General features: G+C 42.0%; 1 protein-coding gene across 1 annotated transcript in view; it reads left to right on the top strand.

Annotated features, from left to right (window-relative positions):
* The first annotated feature begins 1,238 nt into the window (after nt 1-1,238).
* nsg2 (neuronal vesicle trafficking associated 2) overlaps nt 1,239-18,287 on the top strand; it is a 30,673-nt gene continuing 13,624 nt past the window's right edge. Inside the window, exons 1-3 of the mRNA XM_061086464.1 lie at nt 1,239-1,301; nt 1,613-1,788; nt 13,009-13,119. Of these exons, the coding sequence (XP_060942447.1) occupies nt 1,660-1,788; nt 13,009-13,119 (240 nt within the window). The 5' untranslated portion in view covers nt 1,239-1,301; nt 1,613-1,659. The remainder of the gene's footprint in view (nt 1,302-1,612; nt 1,789-13,008; nt 13,120-18,287) is intronic.

The raw sequence follows: 18,287 nt of genomic DNA, 5'->3' as shown, positions 1-18,287 counted from the left end.
GTCCTACATGTCTTTTTGATGAGCTGTGAACCAGCTGTAGATCCCTCAGCTCGGTTGGAACAGGTTGTCTGGTCATTCCCCAGCTGACAACTGGTGAAGGTGCCTCTAACACTTCTACTTAAAGCCGCTGGAATTTGTTGCCAAATCACATCACAGGGGCTCCAACGCTATCATCGTTTAAAACTAAATTATTAGCATGCCTTTCGGGTCAGCTGGTTTTAATGTATCATTGTATTCCATCTGTATTTGTATTCCTTTAATTTTTAGTTTCATTCCTTTCATTTGGTTTCATGCATGTTATTATTGTTGTCCCTACTTTTTTATTTGTGTGTTTGTTTATAACCTGTTGCATCTAATGTTTATCTTTCCACAGTATTAAAATCTACTTCTTAGGATACAACAAAAAAACAAAGCACAAATAATCTATTGATCTCTCGCTATGAAATCACAACAACATTCCTGTGTCTCCCACGTGTACATCTGCCTTTTCGATTGTTTGAGTCACAGGTAATTGGATTATAGATAAATATTTTTTTATACAGACAAACAATGTTAAACACCAGCTTTCTGGATGCGTGTTACTAATCAAACCGCAAGATGGCGCTGTAGCACCAAAGAGAGTTGTTTTGGGGGCCATGTGTTTCACGCTGCTTTCATGCACTGTGGGAAATATCGATTGTCTGACTTGTTAACGCATCGGAAAACGTGTCGGAAGTGAAGTTCTTACATTTGCTGAGCCAGAAATTAAAGATGGATTAGAGGAAACAGATCTGTTTTATTAAGGGTTGTTGGGAGTTAAATTGACTCATGCAACTCACAGCTAAATTTGAGAAGCAACTCAGAAATCTGCACGTATCTTCTATCTTAAAAATCACAAAGTAACTCGTTAATAAAACTGTAAATAGGTGTAAATAGGTGTCTACATCATTCCCCCTAGTGGTGGCTGCGGCTGCTGGGTGTAGCCGAGCAGCACAGAGGAGGAGGCTGTGTTGGGATTAGGGGGTTGGGCTGCCTGCTGGTCGGAAACCTGCCGCCACACTCCCAGTCTGTCTCCGCCGGAGCAGCGTCGCCTTCCCGCAGCATCAGCACCAGCACCAGCATCAGCACCAGCATCAGCCTCCAGCAGCAGACTCCAGCATCAGCATCAGCACCAGACTCCAGCATCAGCACCAGACTCCAGCATCCTCTCCTCCTGCTGCCCACACACACACAAACACACACAGACACACACACGCACACATACAGACACACAGACACACTGCCGCAGCGCACAGCAAGCAGACGGACAAGGACGAGCCACTGTGAGTAACTACTTTGAATCAATCTCTATGTTATGAATCAGTCGTTCCTCAGTGTGATTGATCTAGATTCCATCGGTGAAGGTTGTTTTTGGCAAATAAAAGGTTGAATGGCAAATAAAATGTGCTTTTTGAAGTGTTTTCCTCCTCTCATCAGTCGCCAGTTAACCAAAACAGTAATTTCAAAACATGTATATTGTGCTTGCTGTGTAGTTTGAAGCTGAAATCCTCATTTAATAGATCTGTCTTTAGGTGTGCCAGGTTTAAGGCTCTGAGGTAAAATCATTTTTTCTCCAAACACCCCCTCTGTTCAGGAGCAGTCTTCGGGGAAATAAGGGAGGATATATAAGGCCGGGGAAAGATGGTGAAACTGGGGAGTAATCTTCAAGACAAAGGGGCCAAACCTGTGAGCGTGGAGGACGGCTTTCAGAATGTGCCCCTCATCACCCCCCTGGACGTGGGCAGCCTCCAGAGCCAAGCACCTGACAAGGTGAGAGACCAGAGAGAGAGTTTGGCCAATGCGTCTGCTGCTTTGTGTACTCCTCTGCACTGTTTACTCTGTGTTGTCGACCCACCACCCACACACACTTTTATGCTGAATAACACCCCCCACCCCCAACATACACACACACACACACACACACACGTTGAGTCATTCACACACTAATTCATCTCCGCCGTCCCCCAGCCGCGTCCTTTGTTTTCCTGCTGAGATTAGGAGACAGATTTGGTGCCAGACAGGCTGTCATTTATCATCTCGACATCCCATAGTAAGTGCACCGCCGCACGATAATCCAGTTACCATGGTGGCTCTGCAACATGGAGAACTGACTGGGGTTTCCATGGGGTCGGGACAGAGAGCTGCTATAATTGCACATTATGAAAATTAATGGATTTGGACAATAGGCTCACTGACGCTCTGCATGTGTACATATGGAAGCTTTATTGCTCACTCACTGGGTGACAGGGTTTGGCTGGTTTCAGGGAAACAGTCAGAGTTTGATGATTCTACATCCATATCTCTCACTGAGCACTGATTGATTATTGTAGGAAAAAGAATCAAAGCATCACTTGCCTATTTTCGTTGGTTCTAGTCTGATTCATGGTCATGAAACAGTATTTGAGCCAGTGTTCTTGGCCTAGAGTCTAAAAGGATGATGGATCCCTTTTGGGGAATCAACCCCAAATCCTGCCAGTCACAGTGATTTTACCCTCCCTATGAGCTTTTAGTTAAACTGGATTAATAAAAAATATAATTTTTGTTTCGTAGGAAAACATGTTAAGCGATAACTTGAGATGTGCTGTTTGCAAGAAGAAATACAGACCAGAACTTCTTGTAAAAAACTACCATCAACAAAGCCTCAATGATATTGATAAAAAAATTATTCGTCAATTAATTGATTAGCCATCAAGTGATTTATCAAGATTTCTTTTTTCTAAATTCAGCTTCTTAAATGTGAAGATTTACTGCACTTTTTCAATTCAAAGAAATCATTTGACATATTTAGAAATGTGTTTTTCACCTCCTTGTCGATGAGAAGCTTCATATCTAATCAGTTAGTATTGGCCCCTTAATTCCAGTGTATATGCTAAATGCTAAGCTAACTGGATGGGGGTCGTGGCCTGAGAGTGGTTTCAATATCCTCATCAAAATCTTTAGCTATATAAAGAAAATATAACGTTGAAATGTTCCTTTATATGTATTTGAGTTTTGGACTGTTTTTTCTTCACTATTTTCTGACGTGATATGAACAACAATCAATCACTTGATCAAAACAAACATTTACAGAATAATTCACAAAGAAAAGAATAGCTGGTTGCAAACCTGCATCACTGTTATTCCCCAAAAAAAGAAAAGAAATACAACACAAAAGTAAAGATATAACCCTGCGGGACTTTTTAAAAACAGCAAAGCTCAAAGTATAAAAGGCTTTTTACATCATTGTGTCAGCCGAGCACCTGAGTTTCCGGCCCTTGAGAAGCGCAGCAGTGCAGGGTCACGTACTTTGTGTGATGGATACCAACTGTTAATATGTACTGAAGCTCTTTAAGTGGTTTTTATTGTCGAGGGGTTCACAGTGAAGTCTTAAAATAATCCCAGAAATGTTCGTTCGCTGCAGAAAAACACCCAGAACATTCGGAGCGCTTACTGTTGTTATTCTGCTGAGAGAGGCACAGTCGCTTTCTATTTCACATACCTGTTAAGTACACACACACACAAACACACACACACACACTCACAATGTAGCTTGCATTTTTAAGGAGTGTGTTGTGTCCAATGCAGGCATGTGTGTGTGTGTGTGTGTGTGTGTGTGTGTGTGTGTGTGTGTGTGTGTGTGTGTGTGTGTAAGACAAGTCAGCAGCAGTTTGTGACATGACATTCATTGAGCTGTCAGTCAATTTACACTGATTAAATCTGTCCCAGTAAACACAAGAACAACACACATACTATCATCACAGCTACACACACACACACACACACACATACACACACACATATCGAGTGATGGCTCAGGGGTGTGTTTTGGTTTTAACTGATAACCTGATATAAACTTAAGGCAGGTAGTAAATACAATTTATTTGTTCAGCACTTTTAACAGATAAAAGTCACAGTGCTTTCACAGAACCACATAAAAACAGATAAAAGTCACAATAAAAGAAAGTCAATAAAATAAAAAACACAGACCCGGTGTAAAGAGATTACCTCAAGGCTCGTCTGAACAGATTTGTCTTTTTATGCCTTTGCAAACACAACGGGTGCAGGCAGAGCAACAGGGTTGAGATGTCACAGCCTCATAAGCTCGGTTACCGCGGGTCTTTGAGCGTGTGCGTGGGACAGACACTGAGTTTAGCTGATCTGACCTAAGACATCGAGCTGATGGGCGAGGACGGAATAAATCAGACGCGTGTGCAGGAGCCTGTGCAGAGCTCTGCAAGTAAGAATGAGACTTTTAACCTGGATCTTGAACGTACAGAGTCAGGGAGGAGATGTGAGCAGAGAGGTTAATGTGAGACTGTCTATCTGACCTAGAATTTAAAGTGATGCCCTCAGGCCGATGGTTGTAGACGGAATCAGTAAAATAACTCATCATCCCAATCTTCCATCAGGTTACTGCTTTGCTTCCAGTTGCCCCCATTTCACATGTGAAGAAGAACATGTTTTTTTTTGTTTTTTCTGTTGGAGCTTTAATGTTTAATGTTTGTTCACTTGCAAATACCACACGACAACACAATGAGATTTAAAGGTTTGAATGCAAATTGATGTATTGGATATTGAGGACACTGAGGGAAGGAGTTGAGGTGAGGATGGGTCTGATTGGCTGGTCTGGGAGGATGCAGCGATGAATGGGGTGCTGGGAGACTCAAAGTCGGGGCTATTCTCAGGCATGGCTAGGGATGAGGGAAGACAGGATGAAGGGATGTGGGCAGGGATGAGAGAAGAGAGGATGAAGGGATGTTGGTATGGATGAGGGAAGGAAAGGAGGGGATGTGGGTATGGACGAGGGAAAGAGGATGAATAGAAGTGGGTATGGGTGAGGGTAAGAGATGAAGGGATGTTGGTATGGACTAGGGAAAGAGATGAAGGAATGTGGTATAGGGACAAGAGAAAGAGAGGAAGGGATGTGGGTATGTACAATGGAAGGTGATAAAGGAATGTGGGTATGGACAAGGGAAAGAGATGAAGGGATGTGGGTATGGATGAGGGAAGGAAAGGAGGGGATGTGGGTATGGATGAGGGAAAGAGGATGAATAGAAGTGGGTATGGATGAGGGAAGGAGATGAAGGGATGTTGGTATGGACTAGGGAAAGAGATGAAGGAATGTGGTATAGGGACAAGAGAAGGAGAGGAAGGGATGTGGGTATGTACAATGGAAGGTGATAAAGGAATGTGGGTATGGACAAGGGAAAGAGATAAAGGGATGTGGGTATGGAGGAGGGAAAGAGATGAAGGGATGTGGGTATGGACGAGGGAAAGAGATGAAGGGATGTGGGTATGGACGAGGGAAAGAGATGAAGGAATGTGGGTAGGGATAAGAGAAGGAGAGGAAGGGATGTGGGTATGTAAAATGGAAGGTGATAAAGGAATGTGGGTATGGAAGAGAGAAGGAGGATGAAGGGATGTGGGTATGGACGAGGGAAGGAGGATAAAGGGATGTGGGTATTCCCTGCAGACGAAGGCCCAAGCGCAGAGAGAAGTGCAGAATCAATACAGGATGAGGAAAGAAATCTTGAAACTAGAGATTTCAGATGTTGCTTAAAACGTGTGTTAAACCACGAGGATCGAACCCCGACATTAGTTGGAGAAGGAGGAAAGAAGCAGTGAGCTGTAAGAAACTTCCTCAAACATCCGTATACCTGGAGTCTGAGCTCCTGCGATGTTACAGCCGCTGACATTTGAATGCAAAAGAGGTCGTTTGAGGTTTGCTGTTCCGTCGACTATCAGTGAATTCCTCCACGCCTCAGGAGACGCAGGCACGGAGATCGTTGCTGCTCCTGGAAACACTCGCTGAATCCCATTGTGGTGTTGGTGCTGCGCTCACAAGGCCGAGAAAAGGGTCAGCTCAGCACCTGCGTGTTCTGGCACATGCACAGAACTACTTTTCTCTTTTTCCAAGTCATTATGTAAATGCAGATGGGTCAATTTATTTGTTCTCAAGTGGGACAGTGTGGGAGTCGCAAAGGTCAGTTTGCTGCAGAATCTTTGCATTTGTCTCCGGCTGTGAGGTTGAGCATTCGTCTTCCTGGCACGGTGATGCATGAAGTCAACAGAGGCGGAGAGAAATAATGAAATCTGTAATTAAACATCAGAGCGCAGAGGGAATGGATGATGGCGAGCACGGGTCGTTTAATTGAAATTCTACACGCATCGCTTTCTTTCCTCGATACTGTATGTGTGATGATATTCCTCTGGCTTTTAAAAGAGCCGTGTTTTGCTGCCATTTTCATGCCAGTTTTCAGAATAACTTTGTAATAACATGGTAAATAAATGATCATTGCAATTGAGATTGTAAGTGCCTGAACATTAAGCAGTTCGCATTGTTAGTTTCCCAACAGTCAGCTGCGTCAGAGCTGTATTAAGTCACTTCTGAGGATTCTTATCAAAAACATTCAACACAAACAGAAGCAGTCATCGGAAACATTGGCGTTGATACCGCCAGCAAGGATGTTATGTTTTTAATGTTAGCGTGATTACGCTGTTGGGCTAAAGAATGATCCATTGTCTTTTGGAGCTGAGTAAATAGAACATCTTCATTATGCTTCACACAAAAGCAAGAATACATAAAAACATTCACAAAAAAATAAACGAAACAATAAAAAACACCCATAACACAAATAGAATGAAAATTCCTTCAGAATACGTACATTTTCACCACTTTCTAACTTTCTGCAAATTTTGGTAAGAAGTTGAGAATGTTAAAGCCCTCAAAAAGCCAATTAATTTGCCTGAAGAAGAAGAAGAAGAAGAAGAAGAAGAAGAAGAAGAAGAAGAAGAAGAAGAAGAAGAAGAAGAAGAAGAAGAAGAAGAAGAAATAATCCTTACAATAACAATAGGGACCTCCCTGACCTTTGATCAGTGCTCGGGCCCTAATTAGAAGATGCAACATGATAAGTATGTTTTAAGCCTTAATTAAAAGAAAGTTACTGATTCAGCCATATTTATTAGGATAGCTTCATTATTTACTGTTTAACCTGCTTTGTTAATACCACGAAGTTTAGTTTTTAACCTGTATTCATGAACATACAATTTAGCTATAAAGAAAATGTAATATGTATATAGTCCTATATATATTTATTCTTGGATGTTAAACAGTATATTTCTAAAAGACCAGAGCTTTTCAGCAATGTAGTTGTTGTTAAATATGGAAAACGGTGTTCCCAGTTCCAGTCTCAGAAAAGAGCAGTGGAACAGCTTGGACTTAAATCTTAAGGATTATAACTTCAAGGGGAAAAGGACGGTGGGACAGTTTTGCCAAATGTTAAAAGACGTTTCACCAATAATATCCCTTTGTTGCAAAGACTTGTTGTTTTTGCCACTGGCCTCACGCAGAAGTAGTTCAGGGTTAATCAGCTTTTATTTGTCCTTCAGGATCTGACGTCAGACCAGTTTCTGTGTCTCCGTCCTTCAGAGCTAAAGGCAGGTTTAACTGGTCACGTGACCTCAATGCTACCCCAGATCAGCTTCCTGGTTCTGAGCAGCTTTACAAATATGACCCCAGCGATTTTTCAGCCTGGACCTGCTGCGTGACCTCCCGACTACAGGGTCACCGAGGGATATTTGCAGGCGAGGGATTGTGGTGGTGGCAGGGTTTGAAGCAAAGTTCACACACACACACACACACACACACACACACACACACAAACAAACACTCACACACACAATCACAAACACTCTTAACAATGCTGCTGTGGCCAACAGAGGCTGAGGCATTAGAGAGGTATTAGATTTGATTCCATCTGGGCAGGGACGCGTCGCAGCCACCGCTGGGTCACCAATATCTTGATTGGATTGCTGGTAGTTGGAAAAAAAAAAGGAAAGAAAACAGGGTGGAGAGAGAGAAAGAGAAATAGACTCACATAAAGTCAGCCAAATCTTTTCTCTCTCGGCCTGTCGTTTCTCTGGGAACAAAGCCGAGGTACAAAGAGCTGCTTCAAAGCCTGTGATAGACAAATGTTCTCTATTCCTCTCCAGACACGCCTCCCTACACATCCTCACCCTGTTCCTCTGCTCTCCTCACTTCCTCTGGAGCAGCTTTTTATGTCTCATTCCTTCTTCACGGCCGTGTTTTCCCTTCGTCATAAAATAGTGAGGGATCCCTCAGAGCATGTTAAGTCAGTAATGGGCCGTTGAATAATTTCGTACGTGTTGAGATGACGCGGGGCCACATGACGAGATGAAACATCGTCTGAGGTTAATTTCACAAATCACAACAAATTATACTTTTTATGGAATTTATCCGATCGGCACGTGATTTCTGAAGAAAAACTAATGTTTTACAGAATCACTCACACACTGGTTGTGAAAGCCTGCACACAGATAGAGCCTTCATCTCCCAAGATACCAAGTGTTATTGTTTAATTAATTTCACATTGTACAATGTATATATGAAATCAAGGGATTCCGTCATCCTAGTTCTAGTTCAGTCAAATTATAGATAGTGATTATTTCCACTATCGATTAGTTTGCTGAGGATCTTCTCTACTGAGTGATAATCATTTGTGTCAGAAAATCCTTGAACCGAGTGTGACGTCTTCAGATGTCGTGTTTTGAGTGATAGCTCCAACAAGAAAAAGATCAAGATTCTTATGTAATTTTCTTCCGTCAACATCTCCCTTGTATTGTTTACTGCCCAATTCAATGGCACTTCATTGCTGTTTATTGGTTTTCATTTGAGCCTTAATACAGATTGATTTACACCATGAATGCTGGGGGATGCCGATAACTCAATATAGGTAGAAGTGCTGCTGCCTTTTAAAGTGGACTGGAGGTGGCACTCTAATTGGTTTGCTGTATGTTTGCACAGTATAGCCAAAAACAGAGTTATTACAAGACTAAGTTATTACAAGGCTCTCCTCTGCTTTTCCTATTGATTTTTTCACTGTTTTATTCACAAGGAAACACTGGAATCAAACATGTCAAGGAAAACGTCTGGAGCTGCCTCCTGTGCCAAAAACATCCCAATAAAAAAACCCTATCCAGAAGCGTAGTCTTTGGGGATGAAAAAAATGAAATGATAGTGATAACAGGTTTGAGGAATAACGGGAAGACAGGGAGGAAAGAGAAGTTCTGACAGCTGTTCTACAGAGAGTATAGAATAAAAAGAAATACTGTGATTGGAGAAAGAAGGATGGAGAAACATAAATAAGGATCGACAGGCTGAGTCTGACCGGCTTAAATTGTCTTTTCTGAAATGTGCCTCACTGGACTTCTTCATGCCTCGCTCGTTTATTTGCTCATTCACTCAAATACAAAAAAAAGTGTGCTGTTACAAAAGTGTAAATCAAATCAAGTATCAAGTCCGGTTGACTTCAGAAACGTCACAGGACAGAGTGGTAGCAGCCGCGTCAACACACACAACTAAACTGTGGAGCTTCATTAACAGATATTAACAGGTCACAGTGAATCAAAGTGTAGACATCAAAGATATACGCGACTAATTGAACAGTCCTCAGAGGGAGCTGCGTCTGAGTCTGTGTGTTACTTTCTGCCTGCCAGTTACTGCTGTACAAGCATTTGTCTGTCTGTAGTTAACAAACTTTAGGGTCAGGGGAAGTGAAGAAGTTATAATTTGCCATTATATTGAAATGTCTATGTTGTAGATTACTGCTGTTGAAGTTTAAACTAGTTAGTTTCAGTTTCTACCGATTAATCATGCCTGCCTGCCAAAGATGGTTAAATCTTTATGGATGTTTAAAAGGCCGACGGCCATCAGCATTCCGGTGCCGCTGGTCAGTTTGACAGACGTCAGTGTGTTTGTGTGGAAGAGGGGGAGAGCGAGGAAATGAGCGCCGTCCTCCTGCCATTTCCACTTAAACTGTGGATCCTGAGATTTAGTCATCAGCTTCGACGACAGGATGTTCACCTGCACAAGCAAATTCTCCATGTGCACACACAGCACTCTCCTAAGGGATGTGGAGATGGCTGAGAGGAAATGGAAGAATTGACAGGTTATTTAGGGGCATGGATTTTTGGTCATTTTTGTTTAAATCTCCTCCTGCTTCAGCCCAACTACATACTCTGTGAGGCTGCAATGCTGTAAACTGTAAGACGGATAAAAGTCAAGTCAGGGAATTTTGAAAAATCTCCCGACACAATTATAGGGGAAAGAGGCTAATGGATACTGTTCAAATCAAAGAAGCAAAATAACCAAAAGAGGATTCTAAAAAAGCAGAGTTACAGTCGCTTGACTAATAAAATTAAATAAAAATAAGACATTACTGATGACTTGGAAAATCTTTAAACAAACCAAAAGCAGCCAGACAGCACCCGAGTTATTAGTGAGTCCGAAACTAATCGTTCTTGATGTGGAAGCACACATAACGACTTTGTCCAATTCATCCTCTAGGAACCATGAATGTCTCAACTGAATTTCAAGACACAAATCGACAGCTGTTGAGCTATTTGAATCAAACCAATGGACCAGTCAACTAACTGATGCTGTCCTTTGTGAAGCAACTGCAATCATTGGTTAAAAACTATACTTGACCAATTGAAAACATAAATAGAATTTACAAATCAAAAATGTGACTGTAGCTCGTTGTAATTAAGCTGTAATTACATTTCCATTCATCCTGTCGTGACTGTTCCTGACTGCATCATTTATACAATCTTTTATTTAACATCAAACTTTGTCAAACCCGATTTTATTGCTCGTGAATTAATGTTTTAGCAGCGAGTATCTAATGAAAGAAGGAGGCACTTTGTACTGTACCACTGACTCACAGTATATAGACGAGCCAACGTTTTATTGATAACCACTTCATCAGGAGATATGTAATAAAGGAGTTAGAATGAGGACTGATCAACCCACGTAAAGCTCTGGTGTATTTTAACCTCGACATCCTGAACACGTAACTGTGAAATGAGTCAGAGAACAAGGAAGTTGAGGCAAAACGGAGACATAAGTTATGACGAAGAAAAGCCACAGGGCTCCGGAGCATTAGGGGGTCCAATCAAAATGTGCTGTCTTCACTGTGCCTACTGCGGCCTTGAACTCTTAAGATAAGTGCTTTCTGGAGCCAACCGGCTGCTTTGCTATTCAGATAGTGGAGCCGCGTAGGGTGCAAAGCAGTTTGTGGTTTTGTCCCGGAGACAGCGGCTCAGCGGCAGCACAATTAGCTACAAGGACACCGAGACATTGATCTTTTCCTCTCCCTTCACCTCTGCTCTGTCGTCCATTCACCTTCCTCTGCGTCTGACACGTCCTCTGGTGCACATGAATATACAGTGAATGCACAAAACAGCAGGGACACTTTCACCTTTCTTGTCAAAGTTGAGGGGAAACCTGGTAAAAACTATTCCTTCTGCCATTTGTGTTGGTGATGGGAAAGAAGTGATTTGTTTCAGGATTCAGAATCAGAATTTAAAGTTTGTATTGCTAAAATGAGGAGAAGTGTAAGTTCATCACTGTTTTTAATAATTTATGCACAGTTTCAGATTGATATACATATAAAAATGTATATTTATTTTATATCAACTAAAGTCTTTAAAAAAAATGCATACAGGTGACACAGATATGATCTTGCCTATGGTAACTACCTGATACCTTATGGTCACTCATTAGAGATACAGGGAAGTGCTGCTTTATTAAAACCTGAACCTTAGGCTACATCAACTCTACTGTGTCTTAGTTCTAAAGCCCATCCCTGTTGCCATGTCAACACCTGCCATTCAAAAAAAAAGTCTGGAAACGCCGAGGTTACTATTTACTGAAAAACAGGAGACATTTGGAAACAAAGAGGCGTCACGACTCGACTGGAAAACCAGAATAACCCTTAAGAAGAGTTGACGCTTTGCTCAGTGGAACCTCAGCTGCAGTTGCAAAATTCAGGTAGAAATCTCCTCCACTTTCTCTATACTCACTGATTTTGAGAGAGTTCCACGCCGTCTCTTTTCCTCGTGTCCTCCTCCTCCTCCCGTATTTTGACCGTAGCTCTAAACCTGTTTGCTTGAGGAGCTTTGCACTGACAGTATTGGGGCAAGCCTCTGCTGCCCTGACTCTTCCAGCCCCCATCTAGCTGTTTTCTCTTCAGACTCTGGGTTTTGGATTGTGGGCACCAAACCTTATTAAGATACAGTGGAGCTCTAACAGATGCCTGGCAACAGTGTCTCCAGCAGGATACGGCTTCTATAGCTTTGCTGGGTTTCATTCTATGCCCAAATCCGGATTTCCAGTAAAATAAAGAGGAGTGAACATGCTCTGGAGAACAATATATCGACAGTCGTGTTATTATATCTGCCATCTGTGCTCAGTATCTGTTTGTGTCTTATTCCTCTATCCTAACTTACACCTTTGAGTTTTGAAATGTGCCCTTTTCTCAATCTCTCTTTATGACATTTCTGAGCCCCTGATGTGCTTCTAGTGTCGTATCAACCTGTGAATGTGAAACTGTGTGCACTAAAGGTACAAGTAATGCTTTGTTGCTTTATTACTGTTAAAAAAAACCTCAGAAGACAAATGGAAATCTCTTCAACTTTTGAATTCTCTGGACAGCTGCAGCGCAGCAGAGAAGGTTGTGCACACTCAGCTCCAATGGCATATATTGAATGTGCGGAGATAGAGCAACAGATGACCCGTGTGGCGCTATCTCTATTCATAGGCATGTGACTCCCGTTCTGAGTAAGATCATGTGGAGAGAGGCAAGCGAGACTGAGACTCTACCGATTCCGACAATGTCAGAACGTTGTCTGTGGGATGCATTTCCGCTGAGATACTGATAGAAATATTTATTTATACGCATGGACAGATGCACCCTTAGCCTCTGCAGACTTTTCTTATCTTCACATTCGATTTTTTTAGGTCTTCTAACTCGGCTCATAGTGTCCTGGACACAGTGTTCTCAAATATAGTCCATCATTTAAGTGCCTCTGCATCTTGTTTTCTACATCTTAAACATTAACGCCTTTTAATATATATAATATATATAATACATAAGTGTATTAAAGCATCTCTCTGTGTCTCACTGCTTGAACCGTTTCTCCCTCCTGCAGGTGGTGGTGAAAACTCGCACAGAGTACCAGACAGAGAAGAAGAGACTGAAGGTTCCCAAGGTGGAGGAGTTCACCATCAGCTTCACTGACGGGGTGTCCGAGAGACTTAAGGTAAGAACGGAGAAATTGGATGAATACAAAAACAAAAGCCCCACGTGATTATATAGTTGAACTTCTATTTTCAGTTTGTACTGAGGTCATTCTTGTCATCATCGTTCCGATTAGAAGCAAGATGTTTATTCATCTGACATTTCCTCCTTCAGTTCACCAAAATTAAATCAGCGTGACCTAGTCGGCTGCCAGTTTGGTTAAGAAATGTTCCGGCAGCTGAGTCTGTTCACGATGCAAATATTCAGGAGGTAGACATGCGAGCAGAACACTGGTAACAATATACAAATCCCGTGCAAACACAAATATCACTGATGATAAAGTAGAAGTTTTTACTGAAGATTTGTGAAACATCATACTATTTACTTCGCTACATTTATTGGAGAGATACTATTACTTGTTACTTAACCATTAAATACTTTACATTTTAAATTAAGATGCATTTATAACATACAACGCAGTGACGGTGGTTCTTGATCTTTTTGCTTGGGTTCACTTGAAAAAGCTGCAGTTTGGTGCATTTGCCTCATTCAATCACCTGTTTGAGATCGATAGATAACAAGTTAAAGAGATAAGAATATTAAAAGTAAAGCAGAACTTGTTTTTTCTCTCATTATTCATCTCACGCCCCCTTAACAGACACTCATTAAAACTGTTTAGCCTGTTTTGAATGAGGTTTGGTTTTGTGACGGCAGCATGGGCCGAGCTCTGGATCAGCTGGTGTTGAGCGGCGGCCGATAAAATCATGCTGTGTGCGACATTTAAAGATTGTGACCTTATGTTTTTCCCTCCTGTCGTCCAATGTGTTTATAAGTGTAACTACTCCGATGAAACCTTATGATCCGTCCTGACAGTAAAAGACTAAACCAATCTGTTCACATTATGGAAACCATCTTCACTTGGCTTTTACTTGTAACAGTGTATTTTTACATTGGTCTTTGCTGTATTGCTGCCTTTTCTTGAGTAATAGAGCCGAGTGCCTCTTACACCACTGCACTTCCTCAGCAAAGGTTAGGACATAGGACTTCAGCTGCGTGTGCTCCGTCCAACAGCATCTACATCTCCGAGGCGCTGTCTGTTCCACTCTGCTGTCGTTAGGGGAGACCAAAGAGAGCCTACGTTGTCATGGCAGCAAAGAAAACCTCGGTCCATGGCAACCCTGACAGAGAGGCAGAGAGAGAGTGAGAGAGAGAGAGAGAGAGAGTGAGAGAGAGAGAGAGAGAGAGAGAAAGTGTGCAAATGTCAGAGTGTGTGTGTGTGTAAATGGGAGGTGTAACACGGGCGTGAAAGGTTCTTGAAAGCGGAGGAGAGCAGGATTAGATATCGGACACCAAAAGAGGCTGTCTAATTGTCAGGATGAGACACCCACAGACACCCACACACACACACACCAGACACACACACATACTGAAGCTGTGTCAGAGCACTGCTGCCAAGGTTAAGTAGAAAACTGCATCACCTGGACCTCCACACTTCAAAGCGATGCAATGAGGTCGGTGTCTTGGAAGTGGCAGCGGTGGAACCAGCGTGTCAGGCAGCGTCTGTGTGAAGAAAATCCTCGTCTTGTCCACGGAGTCAACTGAGACCAGCTGAGCCGTATTGATTTCAAACGGCAGTGTAATGTCAGCCAAGTGGTCCGAGCTGGATTTGAGATGACACAGGTTAAACAGGGACAGCAATGGTCAATGTGGAAGAAATATTTTATCACAGTATATTTAGAATACTATCTTATCTTATCAAAATATCAATATACACTCAGTTGGCGGTTTATAAGGTACACTTAATGCAGTCTAATACAGCAGCCCTACAACAAAATATCATTATAATGTTCAGTTTGTATTGAAACTCTGTCATAAAGGTGTCGATTTGGACTGTAACAAGTTAGTGTGTCTGATCTTTAGCAAATCACCATTCATTTAAATTGGGTGGACAAAATAGTAGGAACACCTCTCAATGTAATGCTTCGTGTGATGCAAGTTCAACACTAACACAACCTGCAGCTGCTTCATCTTAGTCTTTGTCGACCATTTTCTCACGCTCACTTCGTGCTATTATTGGTACGACAGGTGTTTTGTCGACTCGAGGCTCTGGGACACTTGCAGCGGTGGAAACACAAATCACGACACAGCGTCGACAAACTGCCAAACAGCAGTTCTTGCTTCCCAGAGTTGTTAAAACGATTGCCACAGACATTCCAATCGAGTCTTGTTGTGTCGCACATCATCAGCTTCTGTTTGGCAGGAATTAATTTCAGTCTCTCAGTCTTTGTGATGTCAGTTGTTTTTTTGGTTCTCGACCGAAGCGCTTGTTGTGTTTGACACAAACACACACACACACACACACACACACACACACACACACACACACACACTGTACAGCATGCTGTGCAATGCAAAGCAAACATTTCTGGCTGAAAAGCTTGCACATCTCTTCTCTCTTCAAAGCTTTGCAGATTGTGTTGATGGATGAAGAGCTCAGAGTGTAAAACGTTCTCTAATCTGCCCCCCCCCCCCCCCCCCCTCACTGTCTTACTCCTGCTTACCACTCTCCATCCTCCTCTCCATCCTCCTCTCCTCCGCTGTCCTTCCCCGCTGCGGATTTCTTTCCTCTCTTCGCATGTTTCTGCTTACTGCAACACTTTGACCCCTTTTTGATTAAACTGCTTTATTCTGAAATGCAACACAGCATCACTTTTAAATGACATTTCAGGCATTTAGCTGAAGCTTTAATCCACAGTGACAAACGTGGCCATGAAGTGTTCCTGTGATACAGAATCCTGCAAACATGGCAGATAAAATACATGAGCAAGTGAAATGAAAAGCAACCAGAGGTCAATATCCTCCATCGCATGGCTTAAATATCTCCAATCAGACCAGGGTTACTTTGTATATTGCGATAATAACAGCACTTTATGATGACATCATGACAAATTACATTTATTTAAATGAACTGTACAACTTGTCTCTAATCTTATTGGTTGTAACGGTTAATGCATAAATACACTACACTACCTCATCATTTCATTTCTACCATATTATCACAAGTTATTATTTTTTCTACACTAACTGTTGTCAAGCCCAATCAATATATATTGATACACTAATACAGATTTATTTGAAGGGCAATGATTGAACAGGTTTGATATTTTACAGTTTAAATAAAAACTTGATCATAAATAGCTATAAATATAATCCAGGCTGCGATTAAAACATATGTTGGATTCAATATGTATATTATGTAAAACTATTTAGTTTTCATGATATGAAGATTAAAGGGTTTTATTAGTTTCCTCATTAAAAGTAATGTTAATCGTTTTTTGGGGTAGTTTTTCCTGACTTACCCTATGAAGCAAAATGTGGTTTGTAAGCTACACAAATAAAATGAGATTGATTGCAAAAAATGTCGATGTAATCATCAAATATACCATCACTGAACGCATGGAAACTCAAGTATTAGTATTGGATCGGATTAAAAGACGAATACAGGTCTGGCTCTAATGAGAAGGATGAAACTGAGGAAGGAGAAAGGTGTTGAGATGCTGTGTTTCAGTTCACACTCAGCTAATGACCTTTGCTGCAAAAGATTTCTCCTACTTCTTGTTCGTTTTTCCCCCCCCATCACACTCAAAGGCCGACTTTTCTAATAAAGAGTAAATGCCAAGAGGAGCATCTGTGAAAATGAAAAACCTGGAGGAGAGGATTAGGGTGGCTCGGAGGGGCCGGCTCTGAGAGAGAGATGCAGGTGTAGAGTGTGATGAAGGGCAGATTGAATTCATGTCGTCCTGCTCGCTTTCTGGTTGGGCGCGCCATCCTGAGAACACGAGAGCACGCCACATCCTACAGGCCTGGCTGGAACCCTTACACCCCCCAAACACATGCCAACACAAACCTCATCTCACCCACACACACACACACTGACCTCCTGACAGCGCCTCCACTGCCAACCTGAAGTTAGCAAAGCCTGTGCAGGTAGCTTCGGGAGACACAGCCAGCGTCCACAACAATTATCCCATTATTACCTCCACTTTGCCTTTAGATAAAAGCTTTGCTGCAGTCGGCCGCCTCCACACAAGCTCTGCACTGTTTGTCAGGTTGGAGGTAATTACTGCTGCGGCTCGAAACCTCACACAACCTCACTGTTCCACGTGTTGTTCCTCCTTGTTTTGTATGGATGACTAATGGTATGCTGATTGTAGGGAGAGTATATAGCCCAGTTGTCTGCCCTCCGTTAAACACCCACACTGATGCACACACACACAAACACAGACATTTAAATGCACAATTGATTTACCGTCAGCACTGGTATAATATTCTGAGCGTTGTTTGCTGTGAGCGGAGGGAGAACATCAGTGGGAGGAGTCAGAAGTGGAGCTGCAGTCTAACGCTCGACGTCCCGACATCGATACCCTTTAGGGAGGAGGTTTTTTATGTTTCGACCCGGCCTAATGGAGACGGCCTCCGGGTCTAACTTACTTAAAGTACAAAGTTTTGTTTGAACCAAAAAGTTGTGTACAAACTTAATAAACAGCTCAACAACCAACATGACACATAATCTAGTAATGAGAGGTTAAAGTGTCTGTTTTGGGATGTTGTGTCTGAATCTGAGTATGCACTTATACGAATATGTTTGGTCTAATGTTTAGGTTCAAATGTTTTCATATTCAATTTAATATTCAATTTATTTTGTGGCCTCATTTTGATTGGTTTTTCTTTTTTCTCCTTTTACATAAATTTAGAGGTAGGTTACTAAAAAGAGAGGATATATGTAGATGCAGTAAAGAACCTGAAATCTTTTTTCCTGTGACAAGTGGCTTGGATGAATAAAGAGGCAGTTTCAGTCAACCAAGATTTTCTTTGGTTGACTACAGCCCACAGAAACTTTCTGGTGTGGGCCAGAAAGTTTCACGTGTATCTGGTGTATCTGTTGAGCAAAGACGTTCGGAGACAACGTAACAGTGACGACATGCGAGCAGAGACAGTTTCATGAGGAAGTCCGAGGTTGAAATATGACACAGCTAATTTCCAAATGGAAACATAATAAGCCAAGAGGCATTAGGTGACAGTGTGTCCTCCAGTGTGTGCCAGAAATCCTCCTGAACTCGTGCGAATTTGAAAGTTACTTTCTGATACACAAACAAAACTTTCAGACGTGCACTAGAAAGTTCTATTTAA

This window comes from Limanda limanda, chromosome 14 (assembly GCF_963576545.1).
Source record: "Limanda limanda chromosome 14, fLimLim1.1, whole genome shotgun sequence".
Taxonomy (NCBI): Eukaryota; Metazoa; Chordata; class Actinopteri; order Pleuronectiformes; family Pleuronectidae; genus Limanda; species Limanda limanda.
This window is presented reverse-complemented; position numbering and strand designations above follow the sequence as displayed.